Source organism: Triturus cristatus, chromosome 3_1 (assembly GCF_964204655.1).
Source record: "Triturus cristatus chromosome 3_1, aTriCri1.1, whole genome shotgun sequence".
Taxonomy (NCBI): Eukaryota; Metazoa; Chordata; class Amphibia; order Caudata; family Salamandridae; genus Triturus; species Triturus cristatus.
This window is the reverse complement of record NC_140583.1, coordinates 202,284,842-202,308,654: the sequence shown is the minus strand read 5'-3', so window position 1 is coordinate 202,308,654 and position 23,813 is coordinate 202,284,842. Positions and strand designations below refer to the sequence as shown.

The window sequence follows — 23,813 nt, the reverse complement described above, 5'->3', positions numbered from 1 at the left end:
ACATCCACTCATTCACCAAAAGTCCTATACAGTCACTCATACATGTACTCACTCATCATATGTACTCATACACCTATACATCCTGTTACACACTGACACTCATCCACAGTTACTCACACACATAGTCACACATGCAAACAAAGTATCAAACATCCATTTACTTGCATAGACAGTTATACACACACCACCGCACTTACTGCTACAGAAACTTACACATACTTACTCTCTTAAGCCATCACTTATAGAAACACAGACTAATCTCTCACTCTCAGATATACTCACTAATATACACCAATACTCACATATACTAGTTTAAAACATATGTAGTTACTCATAAAGACTCTATTGAGACAGTCAGTCACTCACTAACTCACCCATACACACACTCATCCACCCATACAGTCCTGCACACATGCTGTCTTCAACACATACAGACAGTGAGTCACTCATTTAGGCATCTATGCACTAAGTAATACCCCCCACCGAACCATACAGACACTCAGACACTCATACTGATACTCAAAAAACCAACTAATAACCTATATAGACACTCATGTAGCTACACACCAACCCATGCAGCCACTTATACACAAAGTGAGAGACTGATACAGATATTTACATATTTAAACATTACTCACTAACCCATGTATTCACTAAGATACACTTAATCAGTCAGTTATACAATCAGTCAGTCAGTCATGAAAGCTTTATTCGATTTTCAGAGTGGAATCATAAAAGCATACATACATATGAAGAAAGGTACATTTACATGTTAAAAACAGATAAAAACTGTTAAAAAGAGTAAAAAGACATAACATGATTTTTAGGATGGTTGCATTGAGTTCCGAAATTTGATAATCAATTTTAAAAAACTAGTTACTGCAGAGGTAACACATTCATCTTCTAATTGTAAAAGCCTGGTCATAGCAGATCTACAGGTACGAATTCCCCAGGCTTTTAAAATCGGTTTTAGGAAGGCTCCTCTGGGCAGCTGATAAAATTTACAAAATAGAATACAATGTATGTTTGATTGGACAGAGATATTGTCACAGGGGCACAGTAAAATTTCATTAGACCAGAGGTTGCAAACCGGAAATGTAATCATGCGGAAAAAATTGCCAAATCTAAGACGGGTCAATAACATTCGTACATAGCAATTTGGCTGCGTTATGAGGTACCTTTGAAGGCCTTCAATGATAGTTACTTTTTGGAAATCAGTGACTGTAGTTTTAGATTTTTCTAAATTCCATCTCTTGGAGATTAAATGATCAAGAGCCAACTTTCTTAAAGTTTTTCTGGGTACCATTTCCATGCTTGATGGCCTCACGAAAAACTCCAAATGGCCAAGATCGATCAACATATTTTTTACATATGCTAGCCATTTAATGTTTGTCAGACCATCGAGGCTAAAACAGTCAGTAATTAGATCTCTATTTAATGAGGTCTCTGGAGTAACCCAGATTTTATGCACAAGAGTATGGGCGCAATTTTAATAACATCCGAGATGTATAGCATGCCCAGCTCAATGTGTATAAAGTAAGTTGATGTTGATTTGGGGACTCCAAGTAAATAGCGTAAAAACTGATTTTCTGTTTGTTGTATCAGGAATGGATTTTCAATCCCCCAAAGGCCTGCTCCATAGGTGGCAGTGGAAACGCATTTAGCTTTGTAAATTTCAATTAGCTCTTTCACTGGCCTGCCACCTATTTTTGTGGAGAACTTTTTTAGGGCGCCTAATTCTCGGGTGAAGGCTAAATTTCTGGCATTAATTGCTGCTAGCCAGTTTCCTTTCCTGTCAAAATTTATACCTAGATAGGAAAATTGGTCTATGGTCTCTATCCTCTTATTATCTAAGAAGATTGGGCAGGACATTTTCTTTGTGCCCGGTCCACAGGCCATCGTGAAGGTTTTTGAGATATTAATTTTTAGCCCTCGTTCTTTCATATACTTCGAGAATTTCTGGACAGCCCTCTGGAGGCCGATGTTAGTTCGAGACATGATGGCAGCGTCATCGGCGTAAAGAAATATTGGGGCAGGAGTGCCCAGAATTGTTGGATAGTCATACTGAGATTCCATTAAGTGTTTGCCGACGGAGTTTATGTATAGGGTGAAAAGGAGGGGGGCTAAGATGCACCCCTGTCTCACCCCTCTCTTAATACAAAATTTGCCAGAGCACTCCCCTTTGATTCCAAAGCGTACCCTGGCTCCTGCATCGCTATAAAGTGCTTTTATAAAGTGTAAGATATTTAAGTCTATACCCATCTCTGATAAAATGGACCATAATATCTCGTGGTTCACGCAGTCAAAAGCGGAACTTAGGTCCACAAACGTAACAAAAAGTTTTCCCTTTTTTGCATGATTATATTTTGATAGAACTAAGGCCAAATTTAGGCTCTGTTCTATAGTACCTTTACCAGGGCTAAATCCGTACTGTAAGTGTGACACTATCTTGTTCTCTTCCGCCCAAGATTGTATTCTGTCTAAAATTGCCCGGGCTGCAACCTTCATTAGTGCATCTAAAAGCGATATTGGCCGGTAACAGGTGGGGTCGTGTCTGTCTCCTTTCTTAAAGATCGGAACGACTATGGCTTCAGACCAAGACGGGGGGAACCCATGACGGTTAGAGTGGTTTAAAACATTTGTTATCAGGGGGCCCCACAGGTCTGGTTCGGCTTTGTACACATCTGTCGGAACGCCATCCGGACCTGGAGCTTTGCCAGAAGGGCTATCTTTGATTGCCTTTGTGATCTCCAGGCAAGAAAAAGTTATGTCTATAGGGAGTGAGGTAGGTAAAATTGTAGTTTTTTGGATAGATAACCCATCCGCCAGTAAGTTATCATAGTTAAGATCTTCATGATTATCATATAGAGATTTAAAATGGTTCACCCAAGTTTCCCCATTAATGGCTATGTCTATGGTATCAGTCTGGTTATCTCGTAAATAGGGAGCGTTAACAGCTTTCCAGAAAGCTGTATTGTCCTTAGCTTTGGAGGCTTCAATTATGGCCAACCAGGCCTCTTTACGTAGCGTTTGTTTCCTCGATTTTAAAGCCAAATTATATGCTTTTCTACAGCTACGAATCTCGGCTGGAGATTTATTTGTTTCATGTAATGCCCTTTTGAGAGCTTGAAGAGCTCTAGTGCAATTTTTGTCAAACCAGCCGTGGCTGTTTTTAGGGTTAGAGCGATATTCTCTGGTTAGCAATTTTTTAAGCTCAAATTGAATTTTTGAAACGGAGGTCATAATAACTAGTGGCTCCTCATTTTCTGTTAAGCAGACGGATATATCATTTCGGGAGGTTTCCATTAATTTATGGTGGAAATCTACGGGATTTACCCTATCCCATTTTATCGAATAGCCATTTTTTGTGGCTAAATTAATGTTAGGATGATAGGTAAACTGCTCTATGATGGTCTGATGTTTATTTTTAATTTTTAGATTGAAGGAGATCGGGTAATGGTCGCCAAAAATGTCATCATGTGTTACCCAATCTACAATCAACCCTGCGTTGGGTACGGAAATAAGAGTAAAATCAATAATTGAACTGCAGCCCCGCCCGTGAAAAGTGGGTTGAAAGGGGATATTTGGGGTACATAGTTCATTTATAAAAGACAAGTTAAAATGAAAAAGCGCGTTATTGAGGAGATTTCCCAATTTAGAATGGGCAAAGTGGGTTGGGATATCGTCCTTATGGGATCCAAGGCCGCAAATTCCTTTAGATCCATAAGGGCAGATTGTGCAATTAAAATCGCCCACCCAGATCAATAACGACTCGTCTTCTTTCTGGGTCTTAGGTATATTTATACTCTGAATAAAATTATCGATCTGGCTTTCTAGACTATCGATTGGGATGTTATTATAAAAATTAATGAGGGTCATGGATTTTACGTGGCCCCAACTAATAACTAGAATCTGAAAGAAGTCAGTATATAGGTAATTTACAACTTTTATATCCTGTATCGTAGAGACATATATAGCCAGGCCTCCTTTGTTTCTCCCCTGCGTGGTGAGTTGTGCAGGTGCGTGAAAGGTCTGATATCCCAATATGTGGAGTTCATCAACTGCCCACGTTTCCTGGAGACAGATGATACTAAAAGTAGATACAATGTCTAACCAGGGTTGATGGGATATTTTGTTAATGAGACCTGCAATGTTCCATGAAATAATGTTATGTGCCAACAATGGTTTGTTTGTGGCGGAATCATTGATAGTTTCAGCTCTAAGTACAGGGTTTAAAGTTGTAAGGGAACTAGACTCGGTGATAAGATCCAATTGGGGAATAGCTTCCAAAGGAAGTTTATCAAAATCAGTATGAATCTGATCGTTGGGTGCCTCTTTAATTAAAATTCCCTGGGCACAATGAATGTAAGTGTCCAAGTCAGGGGTACCAGTGTTTGGGTTCATACTGGAATTCGCAAAAGGCTGTTCATAGAGATGGATTTCCGGTAGTGCATCCGTCTGTCAGTCCGGATCATCTAGGTCTGTCAGTGCTTCAAAGCGGTTAGTAATAGGGACAGGCCATGAGGGGTATTGAGGTATGTTGCGAGTGTTTCGATATTGATAAGAATAGGGCCTGTGTGGGAAAAGTGGGGGTGGAGAGTGATCCATCCACTGTCTTGTTGTATTAAAGTGATGAGATAATGACGAATGCCTCATATTTCTACGTGGTTTTGAGGTGAGTTCATTGTTACAAGGGGTAAGAAGAGGTTGGGGATAGAAATAGCTCAAAGCGCGAGTTGATATTCCTTCCCTTCCTCTCTCTGAGAACCAGTCCACTATATGGGTTACAGCTCTTGGGTCTTTAAAGTTGGTAATTATGATATCGCCCTCAATGTCCTTGGGCCTGCATCCCAACCAGGACAGCCTTCTAACATGTAATATCTCACCGTTGATGTTAAGAGGCAGAGGCCTATGCTTGCTTAACCAATCAATTACTTTATTTTTGAGTTCTGTGAACCCCTCTTTCTTACCCGATGCTAATTTTGGGACTCCTGTTAATATAACGGCATAAGATGCTGCCTCGGGAGGCAGGTCTATGCGCACATACGTTCTTATTAGAGACTCAGGTGGTGGAGCTACTTTGGTGTTGTTAATGGGCTTACAGCCTAAGGTATTGGGTGGGGGTAATTGTTTCCCTTCTCCTGTAGTGCCCAATGAGGTTCTAGGTGTAGGCAAGGGGTCTGTATTAACTTTAAGTATTGGTGGAGGGTCCCTTGAGGTCATAATAGCAGGGGATTTATAGGTGTCAGTTGTTTTAGACATTACAAGATCTTTCAGGAGGATGGTATTTAAGGAGGATGCTTCTGTTAAAGTGTCTAATTGTTCGGTTAGCCTTTTTAGTCTCTCAGATAGTGGAAGTATTAGGGATTTAACTAAATGTTCAATCCTTTTAATTAAATCGTCATTTAAATCAAGGGCAGCAGATGATTGATCTTTAATTACTTGTGCAGAATGTAGTCTCGGTGTTTTGGAGCGGTTGCCTTTCATGCCCTCGCCCCCCCGCTTTCTCTTTGCTATTACCCCAGGTCTTAATTTACTTTGAAGATTATTAGACCTTGATTTTTCTTTCAATGGTGTTTTGGGTGGGGGCTCTGACGGGGTGGAATGTGCAGAGGGCCCCGAATTAGTATTAATGATCACAGGTTCTATTAGAGTATCCACTATCAGTGGCTGAGTTTGTAACAGCAAGGGGATGCCTGGATCGGTTATCTGGATAGAAATATCATTCATAGGAAATGGTGTAGGGGAGGGAGTTATTTGAGTAGGACCTAGTGAAGAGCGTTTGTTAGGGAATGGGCCGAGCGACAGACGACGCTCTGTATCCGCTATTTGATGGTCTAGTTTCGAAACAGCCTTTGCCAGAAAATGGTCAAGGGTACCTTTCCGTGGGGGTCCTAATAGGGGAGATATCACTTTAGTTCCGTTTTCAGCCAGTTTAAGGGCCATTTTAGGGCGTGGCAGGGTGAAGTTGGTAGATGACAACTGCTAGCAAGATCTATCGGCAATGTAGGTAATAGTCACAAATGGCGATGTAGATATTATGGCAATGATGGAAAAGTCTTACTGTCAGTGTTGCTTTCAGTCCAGTAGTCCAAAGCGAAGGGGGGGGGCCCGCCCGACCACTGTTGACCTCTGAGGGCCTCAGAGGGCCCGCCCTTTGCCCGGGCTTAGCCCGGCGCCAACCCGCGCGCGATCCCGCGTCGCGGGGGCTCTCGCTGGCTTTATGCGCCTTCAGCGCGTTCAATTTCCGTGGGCGGGTTCCACCCGCAAAGGTTGCTGGGAGCGGTAGTCTCCCTGCGCACAGCGGCCGTGTTGATGGAAGCTACGGCGGCGGCAGGGAGACGCTGTAGTGAGCAGGTGTGGGCGACCTCACAAGAAACAGGTAGGCAGCGTGGCGAATGGCAGCAGGCTGGAACAGAGACCCCCGCTCTGCCGGGGCTCTCGCTGGCTTTATGCGCCTTCAGCGCGTTCAATTTCCGTGGGCGGGTTCCACCCGCAAAGGTTGCTGGGAGCGGTAGTCTCCCTGCGCACAGCGGCCGTGTTGATGGAAGCTACGGCGGCGGCAGGGAGACGCTGTAGTGAGCAGGTGTGGGCGACCTCACAAGAAACAGGTAGGCAGCGTGGCGAATGGCAGCAGGCTGGAACAGAGACCCCCGCTCTGCCGGGGCTCTCGCTGGCTTTATGCGCCTTCAGCGCGTTCAATTTCCGTGGGCGGGTTCCACCCGCAAAGGTTGCTGGGAGCGGTAGTCTCCCTGCGCACAGCGGCCGTGTTGATGGAAGCTACGGCGGCGGCAGGGAGACGCTGTAGTGAGCAGGTGTGGGCGACCTCACAAGAAACAGGTAGGCAGCGTGGCGAATGGCAGCAGGCTGGAACAGAGACCCCCGCTCTGCCGGGGCTCTCGCTGGCTTTATGCGCCTTCAGCGCGTTCAATTTCCGTGGGCGGGTTCCACCCGCAAAGGTTGCTGGGAGCGGTAGTCTCCCTGCGCACAGCGGCCGTGTTGATGGAAGCTACGGCGGCGGCAGGGAGACGCTGTAGTGAGCAGGTGTGGGCGACCTCACAAGAAACAGGTAGGCAGCGTGGCGAATGGCAGCAGGCTGGAACAGAGACCCACTAACCCATGTATTCACTAAGATACACTTAATCAGTCAGTTATACAATCAATTTTTCAACAAAAGAAAATCATCCATTTAGACACTTATATACCCATTTATTCTTCCATCGACCTTGAGATATACATATATAAAACATTTAATTTTCAGAAAAACACACATTCACTGGATGAAGTCATCAGCGATGTCATCAGCGATGTCATCAGTGATGTCATCAGTGATGTCATGAGTGATATCACTGACCATGTCATGAGTTATGTAATATGTGACGTCATCAGCAGGGCATTGCGGGCACGTGAGTTATAGTTAGCTGAATTAACCATAACGGGAGAATTTCAATGGTTTTGTATGAGTAAAATGTCCAACTAACTATAGCGCCCCTGAAACCTAGGGTTTTTGTGTGTGTCTGTCGGTCTGTCTGTACCGTAAGTTGGCAAAGGGTCCCCGCTCCGCCACAGGTACCCGGAATGTTGGACCCTTCCTATGTCCCCTTTTCAGGCAAACAGTGTTGCCTCCTCTCTCCCAAAATTGGGGGGCGTTGCGTTTGCAGTTACTGCAGTTACCAGAGTTCACGGGCTCTTCCGCAAAGCACCAGACCGAGAGGGCGGACGTCACAGCCAGCGCCTGTACGCTGGTGAAAATATGCACACCTAACTTTTCTCCCAGGAAGGAAAAAAAGAGACGACTCAGCTCCGGGGATTGGAAGGCTTGATTCAGCTTTTATTTTGCACAGGTAAGCGAGGACCATGAAACACTAGGGCAGACGCATTTCGCATATACACACACCAAGGTTATTTTCAAATGAAAAAACGCTCTTCCTATAGAAACTACATCCTAACTATAACTACCTACTTGCAACCGCCAGTAGGTAAAATATATAGATTACCTACTGGCAGTTGCAAGTAGGTAGGTATAGTTTCCTTTGGAACTGCGTTTTTCCATTGGCCAGTAACTTTGGCACCTTTTGATGAATCTTCGCAAAGTTTTCAAAACTAGTTTACCACTCACTTCAACTGCTGTCTTGAAAGTTTCAGGGTGATCAGTCAAGTGTGGGCCCAGAAAAAGAGGGAGTTCCAAAATGTGTTTTACCCAGGTTAATTTTCATCGGAACTTAGACACAGCCCTAACGGCTGAACAGAATAACACCAAATGTGGCAGAAAGGTAGATATTGGTCCAGGGAAGTGCCGTTTTGTGATTTGGTGTAAATCTGTTCAGTAGTTGCGGAGTTATTTAAAGACATTTCCAATTGTCTATATATGGACGCGGAGGATCCGCGACCCCTCCCGATCTCGTACTGAGATCTGAATCGCTGCCAACACTTTAAACCAGGAAGTATTGGCAGCTATCTTGGGACCTGGCCTGTGCCAAGTCCCAGAAAAAAACGTCAAAAAAGAAAAGGGAGCAGGGTAGAAATACCATGAGCCCCAGGCAGGGAGGTCCCACAGGGCCAAAAAAACATTAAAAAATGTTTTTGTTTTTTATTTGGCTGGAGTCGTGCTGAATCTACGGACTGAATAGTCTTGAGGAGTGGCGCAGATTTATAAGCTTGAACTAATACTCTCCATACAGGCTGTCTCACTCGTTTCCTAAATAGACAGGGCTCTGTCAATACACAATAGGAACTACATACATAGTACATACATAGTAGCAACAACATGAGATGTACTGTATATAAGGCATCCAGCTTAGCGCATACTGTAACCTTACAGACCTATACATAGAAATAATCTATAGTGTTTTGTGGCTGTATGCTTAAATGTCAGTATGGACTATAGGAATATGATGTGGAATACTGGATATTCTATTGTCACTGTATATTGATTATATATGTATATTATTGTTCACTGTATATACTATGGCACTCAGTATCGGGTATAGTTTATCAAATACAGAAGATGAATCTGGGTTCATGAGTACATACAGTACATAGAAAAAAACAATCAGTCGTTTTGTCAATATACCCATTGACATATTTTGCACTGTGTTTTAATTGGATATGCTTACTATGTATATTAGCAAATGCACATTGTGCGCTGTATAGTTAATATCACGAGAGGATTCGAACATTATGATGTGTAAATTCGAGCTTTGCACTGTATTGAGACTGTAAGTGTTATATATTGTGTGGCATCTTGTAACCTATGTTTTATTAAGTGCTCACAGTGCATATTTCTGAAAAAACGCTTAGTGTATTATGCAACCTAAACTGCAAGGGTCACTATTATTAACGATTGAGAAATAAGGTCCAAACATCTTCTGCGTTTATATATATATATTGTACATCTCCTGTATGAGAGTACTTGATATTCGGACCAGCCATATGCGAATAAAAAACTTCTATTTGTTTGTCATTCTTAGCTTGCGGCTAGAGTGTATTAATTATCTGAGATGCGGTTAGACCTTTGTAACCTCGTAACTACTACAAGATGGCCGCCGATACCACTATCCTAGTGGTCTCGTAGCAACGTGCATTACGTGCATATAGGCACTTCCTGCTTCTGGTTAGAATAGCGGAAATTTTAACAAGCACAGCCGGACTACACACTGAAGCTGCTCGGTCGTGAGACAGGCAACTGATACCTAGTAAGTGCAGCGTTTAACTCATACGCTAAAATCATGGGTTTTACAATAATTAGAGACGGAGGAGACATGCTAACCCCTGTTTAATTTATTACAGTTGGGTCAGTGCTGTAGAGTGAGTAATCTTATAAGGAACCTACACTTTGAAATATCCTTATTCTATCAAGGAACCACATTCTATAATAATCAGACCAACCCCGGCCGAACTGAAAACAGTAAGTCTGCCCTTTTCTATATCACATGGGTGGCCACTCTATTCGTGGTTAGGAATCATAATACTCTACTCCCTGATTACAGGTCCGGAAATCTTCCCCACATTGCATATCAACTGACACACTGGATCCTACATGGACACGTGTATGTGCTATACTGGTAAGCTATGACCATATGCCTCCTTAAGCCCCAATTCTTTTTCACCAAATTGCATCATTAAGGTTCTTTACCTTTATGGTTATACCTCTTTCTCCTGTTTAGTCCCCAGAAATACAGTCCTGAAGAGACCCTGTACCTAGAGAGGGTCGAAACCCCGACAACATACAAAAGAGACAGCTTGGATTGAATTATCAAATATTGTATTAAGCCTGTCCTTGTATAATTTTCCAATAACCGTCTTAGTTTTTTCACTTTGTCTCATAAGTTCACTAAAATAGGTTATGGTTTTGTCACTTGGGGTCACAATATCTCCATAAATGTAAAAAAAATATTTTAATAGATTTTGTATAAATATTTTGGATATTTATGTTTATTTAACACGTCTGTGATACAGATTATAATTGCAAAATAAAATTACCTACTTTGGCTGAAGTTAGGTATACTCTTAAAAGATTAAGTTTTTTGTGGGCTTATTAAGGAATATAAATGTATATGAATAATACTGTGACTCATTATAAGGTCATCTTTGAATTATATGATTGTAATTGCGATTAACTCAGAGCGACAACTTTAGTTGCAGATTGTATATTGTACAGTCTAAATGAGTTCCTTGTGAACATTGTTGTGTACTTTCGAATCTACGGATCCAGCAGAAAAAAAAATGAAGGGTGGACTTCCACGCTTCGTTAATAATTGGCCTTCGGGGACATTGGCATATTAAATCAGGGGGTGCACGGGTCCCCCCTTCTGGGGCTAATTAATGCCCTGAGGACCACCACCTCCCCGGGGCTTATTTATTTAATAAGGGAGGGGCCTTTTGGACTCCCCTCAGGTCCTGTGGACCACCACATTCATGGAACCACATGCTAAAATGAACACGGGCCCTAGGGACCACCACCTTCCTAAGGCTAATTCACTGTTATGGGGGGCCTCTACGAACCACTACCCCCGCCCCAGTTAATCACCACCTTCCCATTCCAAAAAGGACTGGCCCTGCGGCATGAGGTCCCTGGACTTAAATTGGCCCAGGGAAGGGGAGCCTTCTGTATTAAAACATATTTTTTTTAAAGCGGGTGCAAAGTCGCCAGAGGCCATGCCCCCCTTCACCACCACTCTGCAAACGCACCTCCTAACGCACTACTAGTTGGGGTGATGAAGTCCCCTTGTATTTTGAGGGTTCTTAGAGGCCAAGAAGCCCTCCTTTAACCTCCAGTGAGTCCCTTACAGCGGGATTCCTGAGCGCTGATAGGAGTACCCGCCCCCTTTCTCCACCGCTATGCAAACACGACTACTAGTTAAGCATTTTCAATGCAATAGGTCTCGCATTTGCTAGAGTTTGAGCTTTTGGCATTTTAAACAACAATGCCTTTTATTTATATATTTTGAAAAACTGCATGCAGTGCATAAACACACACTTTGTACGTATAATCCTTGCTTTCGAGAAGCAAGGCTGGCAGTAAAAGAGGTTTAGTTACTGCCAGCCTTGCTTCTCGTAAGCAGCTATTATAAGTACAAAGTGTGTGTTTAATGCACTGCTTGCAGGTTTTCAAATCACACAAATAAAAGGCATTGTCATTCACAATAGCTCAAACTCTCGCAAATGCTAGACCAATTGCTTTTCAAATACTTTTTTTACTTTATTTTTAATTTTTGCTGCAGACGTACATGAATTAGCCAATGATACAATCATTATTTTACACGTAGGTTATGTATGGTTCCTTCCATTAGCCAATAGTTCACATTTATATATCCATTGAGCAACTATTGAAAAGTACATACACTCTAGCCATCCTACGTACTCTACAAGTTAAAATCAATCTGGTGAACATATCATAAAATTTACATTTCAGTTTCTTCTGCAATAGGGTGAGGCATAATAGGTATTTCCTCCTAATGTAACGGGCCATCTTAATACATTTTAGGTGAGGTACATATTTTGTGTCATTATGTGTGCACACTGCTTCAGACCTGCTGAAGAAATACTGCGCGGCTTCCCTTCGCCCTCAGGAGGGGCAGTAGAGTACCTGTGTATTACAGGCTGCCCTGCTTCTACAAATTACATTAATATCACAGTGTAAACCGGTGTAGCGCACTGCGACAAAATGTAAAGACAAGCGGTGCGTAAACACGCACTTTGTACTTCTAGTCCTTGATTATGAGAAGCAAGGCTGGCAGTAAAAGAGGCACAGTTACTGCCAGCCTTGCTTCTCGTGGGCAGTGACTATAAGTATAAAGTGCATGGTTACGCACTGCTTTGCGTTTTCAAATCACAGAAATAAAAGGCATTGTTGTCTCAAGCACTCGCAAATACAAGACCTATTGCATTGCAAATGCTTGTTGAGCTCTGACACATAGGCGGCAGCAGCCATAGGAAGGCAGGGACCTTGAAGCCGGGCCGTGCGTTTGAAAAGCAGGAGGGAGGAGGCAGCTGCAGCCAAAACAGACCTCGGTCTTTGAATGCACAGCAATTGTGGCAACATAAGAGCAAGATTTACAGTCCTGTTTATAAGAGAGCTCTGTAAACCACGAGCACGGGTCTCCACTGCTCCAGCTTACAGAAAGAAATAGTGCTCACAAGCTCTGAGTAACATCACATGTAACGGGGACAGTTCTTGAAAATGGGCAGAGCTTTTAAAGTCCATATCCTGGTTACAGCTTGTCTCGCAGAGACAACGCAAGCGCTGCCTAGGTGAGACCTAAAAACCATAGAAATTCACTGAAAAAAACAAAGGCTACAGGGACGTTCTAGTTCGTCTCAGATTTCACTTGTACAAAACCAGTAAAATTCCGAGTACTGTGAAAGGGCATGTGTAAGTCTATGAAAGGGTATGTGAGTGATTTGTGTGAGAGGGTGTACAAGAGGTTGAAGGGGTTGTGAGTGGGCGTGTGTGTGGTTCTGTAGATGATGTCATCATTGTTGTCATTTGAGATGTCATCAGTGATATATTCACTGGAAAAAAAGATTACAGGGGCATTATAGTTCTGCTCAGATTTCACTCGTACGAAACTAGAGAAATTCAGTTATAGTTACCTGACATCATTGATGACATCTCAAATGAAGAAAGATTAGGACCCATTTGAAGTGAGTTCTCACATATCTTCCTCTTCTATTTTATTGAAACATTCTGGCATGCAGACAGAAACGTGCATTTTCAGCAGCAGCAGTAGACTACCAATTAACTCCCTGGTGATCAGCAGCTTTACTACAGTGTTCTAATGAGCAACAAGAGTGCTAACATTCTGAATTTATGCCAAAAGTGTGGCACATCTGAATGCCATCTTAATGGATTCGCAGTGGAAAACTGGAAGCATTTTCTAAGGAGGATAATGCAGTAAAAGATGAGATTAGGGAGCTTCATAACAAATAAGTCTCCCAAGATGACCACCAAAGAAAAAAGAGCCCAAATGTAGCCCAAGTATAGCCCAAAGACAGAAGTGTGCAAAACCCTTAATTTTTTTGTTGTTTTGCAGCTTTATATCACGCAGACCTGACCCGAAGGTATTGGAGTGCTTTACATGAGCATCAGGTACATTACACAAGGACACATTCATTTTGATTTTGGGCTTGGGGAGATTAAGTGATTTGCCCAGAATCACAGGATGTGAAGTGGACATTAAAACTTTAACCTGGTTCCCCACTTGCAAAGTCTGCAGCTCTGGCCGAAACGCTACATTTACTTCCCTCAGTGTAACATATATTCAAGTAATCAACTAGATTAAAACAATCAAGCTAGCAAATAATTTAAAAGTACTTTGTTTGTTTTTTGAGAACTCTGAAAATATATCCTCATTTTAGTCTTTAGAGCACTAAGCATAATTTCTATGGGAATAAATTCCTCTCACTTTTATAATTTCTAAAGGAAATCCTTTAGGTATTACAGTTTTAATTACATCAAGATGACATCAGGTGTGCCACACTTTTGTAATAAATATAGAATGTTAGCAATCTAGTTGTTTATTAGTATAATGTGGGGAGGCAAAGGTCAGGAGCACGGGCAGGGAGGAGTGTGCTGAGGCAACAATTTGACCACGCTGGGCAGGCGGGGGGGGGCAGTGGCAGCACAACGGACTATGGAAGGCAGGGGCAAGGGAAGCAGGGGCAACAAACCAACCATGCAGGACAGGACAGAGAGGCTGTGACAATATAACAGACCATTGTTGGTAGAAGGAAGAGTCAGTGGGAGTACTACCAGACAGGCCAACAGACCTGATTCAGGCAAAATTACTTTATTTTATCTGTCTCCTGCCTAAAATCTACTCTTTTTCAATGCAAGTCAATGGGAAAAATCATTTCCCCAGGTTTCTTTTCCAAAATCTCTTAGCAATTTCAAAATGTTGGCAAGTATGGTGAATTGGATCACGAAGGTCAGGAGGAATTGGATAGGGACATGGACTCAGATAACAGAGAGCAGGAGAAAGATGAGCAGGGGCACTAGACTGATGTTACAGGTCAGGCGTCAGGGGTTGCAACAGCTCCATACCCCTCACAGGGCAAGCTTGGTGGCAGTGCAGCACAACAGTTCATGGAAAGCAATAGTGAGAGGACAGGGCCATGCACATGTACAAAAGAGAGCACAGTGGAAAGAGGCATGGGCACCAAGCTGACCCTACCAGACAGACAGACAGGAGGGACAGTTGCAGCCTAACGTACAAAAAAGGGCAGGACGGAGGGAGCAGGTGCACGACAACGGACCAGATAAGGCAGAAAGGAGGAGATAGGTGTCTTCACATGGAACCAGAGGGCAGGTAGCTAAGGGGCAAGTCAGGAGCAGCAAGTTGACCATGGAGAGCAAGCGGGATGGGCACTGGAAGCACAACACACCATGGAGGGTTGCAGTGAGACTAATGGTATACACCCAGACAATGGAGGGAAGGTGAGGGTTAGGTACAGTAAGCCGACCACAAAGAGCAGGTGGGTGGGGCTGTGGCAGCACAGAAGGCCTTGCACAGCAAACAGGAGGTTTAGTGGCAGCTCAAAGGCCATGGTAGGCAAGAAGCAGGGGGCAGGGGCATACACAAAGGACCATGGAGGTCAGAAGGGAGGAGTAGTGGCTGGACACAGGCAAGAGAGTGTAGGGGGAAGGGGCTTCACAAAACACCACGCAGGGCAGGGGGAGCAGTTGTAGCATAACAGAGCATGGAGGGCAGAAGGGATTGGCAGCAAAATGGACCATGGAGGACAGGAGGGAGGGGATAAGGGCATAGAACTCGGACAGGCACGGTGGAGGTGGCAGGGACAGACTGCAGCCATCTGACCATGTCCCAGTTCAATAGAACACTCACAGTAGATAGGATGGACAGTAGTTAAGTCCATGGGACATTGTGGGCAAAAAGGAGGGCGCAAGGGCATCAACTCAGACATCGGAAGGAAGGGGAAAGGAGGGTAGGGGCATCAAACTTAGCACAAAGGCTAAGCAGGAGGACAATGATGGGGCATAGAATTGGGCAACAGGGGGCAGGAGGAGTGGGCAGGGACATCACACTAAATGGAGTGGCAGCATATCGGACCATGCAGGGCATTGAAGGAGTGGGCTGATGTTTGGACTCAGACAATAGAGGGTAGGAAGACGGTGGATGGGGCAGCAAGCTAACTGTTCAGGACAGGCGGGAAGGGCAGTGATAGAACAACGGCCACACAGGACTAAAATGAGGGAGCAGGGCCATGGACTAGGATAATGGATGGCAAGGAGGGGGGCTGCAGGAGCAGCAAGCTTGGGTGGGGCAGCACAATGCCAGGCCAGACCCTGCGTCCAACCCACTGTGCATTGCGATGTGCATTTTACTTAATGTTGGAAAAAAACTAGAAATTTACTGAAAAACCAAAGGTTATCGAGACGTTATGGTTAGGAAATACATTTTCTTTTAAAACCTTAGAAATTTACTAAAAAAAACAAATGTTACAGGGACGTTACAGTAGGGTTCAGATTTTACATGCACAAAACTATACAAATTCAGCTTTTATAGTTGAAGTTAATTCAAGTAACTATGACTCATGCTTTAAGGTAATTATGACTCGCGTCATCGACATTCACTGCTAATTACCCCAGATATTACATCACTCATGACATCTTCAATGACATCATTGATAATATCACTATAATGTTTGCTGTAAAATTACGGATTAGAAAACTGTGCATGAGGAGAGCGCGAGTTATAGTTACCTTTAGGGCACAAGTAATACCTACTTGAAATTACTCTTAACTATAAAAGCTGAATTTCTATGGCTTCCTACTTGTAAAATCTGAACCTAACTATAACGTCCCTGTAACCTTTGGTTATATATAAAATTTCCGTCTACAACATCAAAAAGAGCAGAAGGCCAGCCCATTGTCTCTCTTGTGCGTTGAGTCACACTGTTAGCCCTTGTCACATGTGCCCTTCCGCTGAACAGGAAAGGTAGCCAGGCTGGTAGCAAATAGTTTACTTTGCTGATGTTATTTTCTTTACATTGTTTTTCTGTTTTTTTCACCATTCCTGTGCGATTAAACTGTCTTTAGCCAAAGTGGTGGGCGGGCCAGAGAAGGGAGCTGGGGAGGTGTGGGGCAAAATAATAATTAACTTTTTTTTTTTAAACTTACCTGATCGCCTCCGCCGTCCGCTCCGTCGCGCTCTTCCTACTTCTGGGACAGGCTCCCAGACTGCACTGCGGCCAATCATGACGCTGCAGGAAAGCAGTGTCTGGATTGACCTGAGTGTTGGGACTTCGCGCTACCAGGCAGACTGGGTGCCTGTGCCTGCTTTCTCCAGCCCCAACAAAGCAGCTGGGGGTGGAGAGAGCTTCACTGCGCTTGAGGCCAAACCCTCATGCACAGAGAAGGGACAAGGGAGTGCACTACCGGTCCCCCACCACAGTGTCATCCCCCTGGACCCGCCCCAAGACTCGTCAGAGTCCTGGGGACTGGTCCAGATGGGATTAAGATAAAAGGATAATAAAACAGGTTTAAAGACAGTTTGTTTTATCGTTTTATTTGCGGTGGTGGCGGTGGTGGGGCACTCCTCCGCCCTAATGGAGGGGACGCCGCTGCTTTAGGTCGAAATAATTCACTGATACAAGGTCTTTTTCTTAGCACTAATTAGAATCGCGTTTTACTTTGATGTGCATTGAAACTAAAGGTTTCTATATCAGCCTGAAGGTTTACTTAAGGGGTATGTGATGATCCGTTTTTAAAGCTGTAAACCTACTGGAGAGAGGGGTTAGTTTACTCGCTGGGTGACAGCGAGGGCCGTTGAATGTGTGAATGGATAGGAAAGGGTTACAGGCTGTTTTCATTTCCCACTTGTTGGTCTACTTCAGGTTGAATGAAAGCGGAAAAGTTATTTTGGCTTTAAAGTGCAGACTGGTGTCAAGGCATCTTCCTCCCCCCCCCACCCACCTTTAAGAAGACCTGACAGTTCTCAGCATCTGCCTTTTATGAAGAGGTGACGTCATGGTTATACTGTATCAATTTGCCAAATGCAATGGAATTTTAACACTCTTCTCTTCTGTTCAAACAGGAAGCGGTCGTCCAAGCCGGAAGCCGTCATCGACTCTCTCCTTCAGTGAATTTTAAAGAATTCTAGTAGAACGTCTGCTGCATGGCCTGGCTCCGGGTACAGCCTCCGCTAGAGCGTGCTGGGGGGATGTTTCAAGATGAATGAATAGGGCATTGTTAACACTTCCACAGCTACCTTTCATTTAAGTGCAGGCGTCCCTTTTGACATGCGTTTTTATTAGTTGTTAAATTATACAAACTGTTTTAAATGCTCTCGTTGAGTAACGTCACCTCACTGGTCATGAGCGCTCTCCTCCCTGCACTTTTGGTCGTGTGCTTCAGGAGCTGTGGCTTGAATTGCCATTAACCCTACAGTTCTATACAGCTTGCTGTGTGTTACTTATAGTCACAAGGCTGGACCTTGTTCTACGTAATCTCTGGTTACCCAGGAGAACATAAAGAAAGAAGGGTCATGCGATGGTAAGAGTACCGTTTAGGCAAATTAAGGCTGTCATTTTAACAGATAATTTAACATTAAAAGCTGTAGAATATAGGTCTGTTCTTTACAGAGTGACGAGATTTACTGACGGTTTTGCGTACACGTTTATTGCACATGTGATATGTTCTCATATGTCTTAAAACTCACCAGTAGTAAATGTATTATGATATCCTGTTTTACATTACTCCTGTTTGTGCTTTGCGGGGGAGTAAGAAACAGCCCGCTTCCTTCAGCAGCAGAGTACACCCTCGGCAGTGTCTGTGTAAAGGAAGAAATCGTACATCATTTCAGCAACCAGACACTGATGGGGCCAATTTTCATCATAAAAACCAACGTAAATATTCAGTCTCATGTGCTTTGTACCTTGAGAGTTGCTATGACTGCGGGAATAGGGCACGGTGTGTCGGCCCTCTGCATAGTAGAATTCAGTCCATTTTTCATGTTGACCATAAAGAATATGGGTAAGCAACATTTACATAACATGAATTTCACTGGAAATGTTTTGTGTTTCTTTTCGTGATTGAAACGGGCTCTATTTTAGTAGTCGCCGGTCTCGCATAGCCAGACCTCATGGCGAGTGCAGGGGTAACCTGCTGCCTCAGGGGGTTCAGATGATTGTTGCAACACATTCCAAGAGTTTGACACCTGTAGTGTACGTATGTGAGGAAGTGCTACTAAGACGAACAGTGTGTACTGCACATCCAGTGTTACTGTGTCCGCCACTGTTTTCTCACTCACACCCATGTGGCACATATTTAATTTCATTTTAACATGAAGTATGCTGAGCACTTATCTTAATCACCCCGACATTATTTCAATGTCACTGACATTGCGGAACTGTTGCAGAATGTGCTGCTCATATTATGGTATCCAACTTGAAATCCACTATCCCAGGACCTAAAATGAACCTTGCAGCTTTTGGCCACAGTGTCAAAGTTGGCCAGTCTGATACATGCCTGGTTCTGCCTATGAATAATAGTTATTTGTCTTCTCTCCTTAAGAGGCCCGCTTAGCACAACTGACGTGCCATCTTAAATGTGGCAGCACAGTATGTATAAAAACATTTAAAAAGGTTTTTCTTATTTTAAAAATTAATTACATAAATATGTAAAATTGCCACTAGTTAGTAATATTTTGTTTACAGATCCTCCTTTTGTTCAATACCCCTTCACATTTGTGGCCTATGTGTGTTTTTTCTTTTGGAGCTCTTTCTGTTTATTCGTCATTAGCGTCATGCAGTTTGTTTTATGTCTGGAGAAACTGAGACAATTTATATTACCTCCCTTACTTAATTGCCTGTTAGGAAGCTCAAAATAGTGTTTCCCCTGCATCTTGTTACAAACAGATAAACCGCTGAAGTTAATGGCGCTCCCTCCTCACCTGATTTTAGCCCGGTATAAAAACGAAGGCTCTAAGGCACAACCAAAGATTATTTTTTTACAATATTATTTTATTTACCTTTGAACTAATTGTGATTTTTTTATCATACAGAGCAAAAAATACTTTTTAATGGGTCTAGTAACAACAGCTAACTTCATCACCGTAGCTGGTATTTCTAAGTAATCCATTTTGTTTCTGCTTGAGTACTAGTCACAGTTTTGCAGTTAGTAGTCTGCTCGGTTGTCACTGAAGTCGGAGGCTGGGACTAGGGAATCAGAAATAGTAATTCATTTCTCATGGACACATTTCTGTTGACATTGTTTTTTACCATGACCTACTTTGTAGCGTCGAATTAAGGAATCTGCGTAGACATAAGTCCTTAAAGACCTATGAGAGACGTTGTTAATGGTTATTAGTAATCCTCTTCATGCCCTGCCAGCACTGATGCCACAACACAGGAGCCTGGGTTAACCTGGGCAGGGGCTGGCACACTGTGCACCTGAGACCCCCAGCATCGCTCGCAGTCTAGGAGTAGGACCACTCTTCGGAATGAGCCCTCTTGTGGTTTGTGCTTTTCTCTTGATTAGAAAAGGAACAAATGAAACATTTGTAGAGATCCCTTAGTGATCTTTTCCTTCAGGCTGTTTGGCACATGATCTCCCCATTCCTAATTCAGCATTTCATAGCATCCTCGCACTTGTGGGACGCTTTGAGGAAGGCATTATAATATGTATCTTTCTGGGTGGAAAAACTACAAACAGCTAGCCAGGTTCATGATCTTCAATTGATTACATGCATGCATGCTTAGATTCACATCCTTGGGTTCGTCCCAAATAATCTTGTATAAAATATAGACGTTCTCATCAGAAAACCTTGTATAGTCAGGGCTGCAGTAGAAGTAAGACAAAGTGATAAGAACGGAGAGGATTGAACAGAAATAAAGATTTAGGGCCAGGTGCCGTAGGTGCTACCGGAAGGGACTTGCGAGGAAGTAGTAGGAATAGTAGTAAGAAGAAGGAAGTGGAAGAACATGAAAATGATAAATTATACAGTGATCTCAAGAAAGATGTAAGGAGAGGCAATTCCATCAGTAAACGTCTAGAAAATGAAAGTTGTAATAGCTGGAAGAGAAAGAGTTATTTCAGATCTATGGGCAGTGTGGGCAATCCAAAGAGCAGATACACTGCAGAGTTAAAAGTGACTAGTGATAATATAGTGATGAATGGTTATCCAAGGAGACTAGATGAACATTATAGAGAAGAGTGCGGGAAGGAGCGAAGTTATCGTAACTGAAAATTTAAGAAGAGTTCTGCTTTTGAATATGTTACAAATTAGGTATTGACCTGTACAGACAATGGAGCAATTGTGATATATTTTTCTGAACGATGAGCCGGAAGTAGCGCCCAGTTCTCAAGGGGTGAATTGAGCAAGAAGAGATCAGTAGAGGACATAAAGACGAACAGTGATAGTAAGAACAGTGATAGTAGTAAGTTGTACATAAGGCTAAGCAGGTTTTTCTGTGCTTTGGAGTTACAAAATAGACATAGTAAGTGTCCACTCAGATGGAAACAATATTATGGAGAGGCTCAGGAAAGGAGGAAAATGTATGCGTGGAATAGAAGTGAGAGGAGAAACTGTAAGGATTGATAATAGAAGAATGCATTTGGAGAAAGAGTGAGAGTAGTCCTTTTTATCCGTGGTGGCTGAATCCATATCCTGGCATACTTCAGGAAGTAAAGAATTAATGGTTGCAAAGGCGTCTATGATAACTGTATATTTCAGCAGACAAACATCTTCCGGTGATGATTGTCTGAATTCTACGGTGTCTCAGTTAGTCACATTTGAAAGTTTTCACAAAGTGTTCAAGGCAACTTTTTCCCAAAAATGTGAGCAAGATTTGTATAGGAGCATTACTGCAAAATGAACCGTTTCCAATACATTTCACCAAACCTTTTGATGAGAAAGACGAGTGCTCTTGTTGCCAGTTAGAGAGCATGTTCAATAGAAACCATTACATAAGAATGTCCTATTTTGTGTATTGTTGTCAGTGTGATCTTTGTACTCGAACAGTGCAGCCAAATACAATAAACATAATATTTAAAGCTTACTTGATAGAATGTATTTTGTGAGCACGCATCATGGTTATCAAGGTACCATGTTATGCGTGTGTTCCTCTTTCTTCTCGCTTTACACCATAGGAACATTTTAAGTGGGTACCAATGGTCATTGTATCTTGTAATAATAAATGCCTATTAAACTTACATGGATCTTTCTTTTGCAAGTTGTGCTGCTACTTTATATTTAACATTTAGTATACTGTAACATTTTGAAGTATGGTCAGATTATTGTATGCCGTATTCTTAACTTGCATTACTATTGTTGAGATACATTGAGAAAGGCATAGGGGTACATCTTAGAACGTTCATCAAGTTAGGATATGCACAGTTTACTTGATGTGCTAGAACTTCAGTCTTAAAAATACATTTAATTTCTATGACATTTAGAACTCTGAAGCTTACAAAATATTGCTGGATGAGCCAAGTGTGAATACTTAAATGTTTATTGAAAGATGGAATGTTAAATTAATTTAATTGTCCAGCTAACATTAATATATGTGTAATGTATGGACCGGGATATCTGCACTACCAATTGTAAGGTAATGTGTCAAGTAGAATACTTGAAATGTAGTTGAGATTAGTCACTACTTCTCTTTGGAATCTCTTAAGTATGCATGATTCTAGGGGCACACACTACTTAAACCTTCGAAAAGGTGGTACATCTATTAATAAACTGAGAAATCAGTCCTTTTGGTATATGGATTTACTGTAATAAGCTATTAAAGAGAATACTGTTGATGACCCTAGTGTCCACAGCCAGCCATATGTTGGACTTGTAATGAGACTGAGACGCAGCTACTAGTTAATGTTTTTAGTGTATGTATCAGGAGAGCGCTTGTAGTAATCTATCATTTTTTATGGAAGAAAGACTCCTTCAGCAGTTTGTCTTGGTCAGTGAGTCTTCAGGAGTATGATCTATATTTACCCAGCTCATAAATACTCTGCTAATTGAATTAAATCTGATATGTTAGGTTATTGAAAAGCAAATACTGAAAATGGTGGGAAAAGAGAAGTATTTATTGAACCTCTACCTTTCATCTGTTGTACACGAGTAGATAGTATGGGATCGTGACTATTTCACTGAGGGCACATTGTAGCATTCAGTCCATTTGTTGAGCTTATCGCTCTATTTCCCCACTGAATCTGGTGTAAGGGAAGCCAGAAGTTTACCCATGACAAAGCATTACAAAAAATGCACATTAAAAGTATTTCGGTGTATGGTGACCTCTTACATGAAAGGTTGTCTACATTTTTACTGGCATTCAAATAATTGATTCGCCTTTTTGAGTAGACTTTCAAGGTAATGTGGTGTAAAAGATTTGCATAAATGTTTAAAGAACCTGAGGTATGTCTGTAATTTGATCTGTGTTGCTGTACATCAGTGCGACTAAGATGAAATTTTCCTTTTTACTTGCTCATTGCCCTAGTTTTGATCTTAGGTTTTTTTACTGCTTTGGAAAAAGCTCCGAACACTCATGTCCCTGTAAAACGTTGTATTTTCCAATACTGCAGACTTGAAGTCAGCCCTTTCATAATTATTTGTTGGTCACCTGGCTACCTGAAAATGCTTACGTCGACTCGGTTACATTGATAAACTCTGGATTCCATTGCAGAATGTACCCAAATTGATGGAGAATGGAAACCTGCTACTCCCTAGTGCCTTTCAATTACTTAACCATCGATACCTTTAAAATGTTCTGTAATAACTAATATTTGCTAACGCTTTGTATATATACACAAATTAGTAGATGTATAATTTGCTTCATATTTATTAGCTTGTTTTGAGAAATGCATTTCTCTGAATTCATTGCATTTGTATATATAAATTGTATTTAGTGTGATGTTTAACTTATCAGTATTGTTATCTGTGTACATGAGGCATGTTCATGTCAATAAAAAAGGCTTAATATAAAAAAAAGGTTTTCTTCGTCATTACTAGCTATATATGCATAATGTACTTTTAATGTATTGTGGTCAGAAGATGTACATTTATTGCAACAACAAAAAATCCCTGATGGAAGAGCACACCAAAATTCACCTGCTCAAGCTTTCTGGGCAGCCGAAGAGCGGCTCACTAATTTCTGTAGAGTTAGAGAACCGTTGGCAGCAAAAAAGGATTGCATTCTCGATTGTGGTTCACGTTGTGCAGATGACAACATCACAAAAAAACGTTCACAGCGAGGACTAATTAGTGATTAAAATTTTGTGGACAGTAATGGTTCGAAGTACTCCATGTGTACGGCTAATGTGATACTGTATGAGATAGCAGGTGCTGCTTTTT

The 23,813-nt window shown here is 42.3% G+C and overlaps 1 protein-coding gene across 1 annotated transcript in view; it reads left to right on the top strand.

The window, feature by feature from the left end:
* KIF3A (kinesin family member 3A) overlaps positions 1 to 23,450 on the top strand; it is a 329,541-nt gene extending 306,091 nt beyond the window's left edge. Inside the window, exon 17 of the mRNA XM_085643646.1 lies at positions 17,559 to 23,450. Coding sequence (XP_085499772.1) covers positions 17,559 to 17,607 — 49 coding nt within the window. The 3' untranslated portion in view covers positions 17,608 to 23,450. The remainder of the gene's footprint in view (positions 1 to 17,558) is intronic.
* Positions 23,451 to 23,813: the final 363 nt, after the last annotated feature.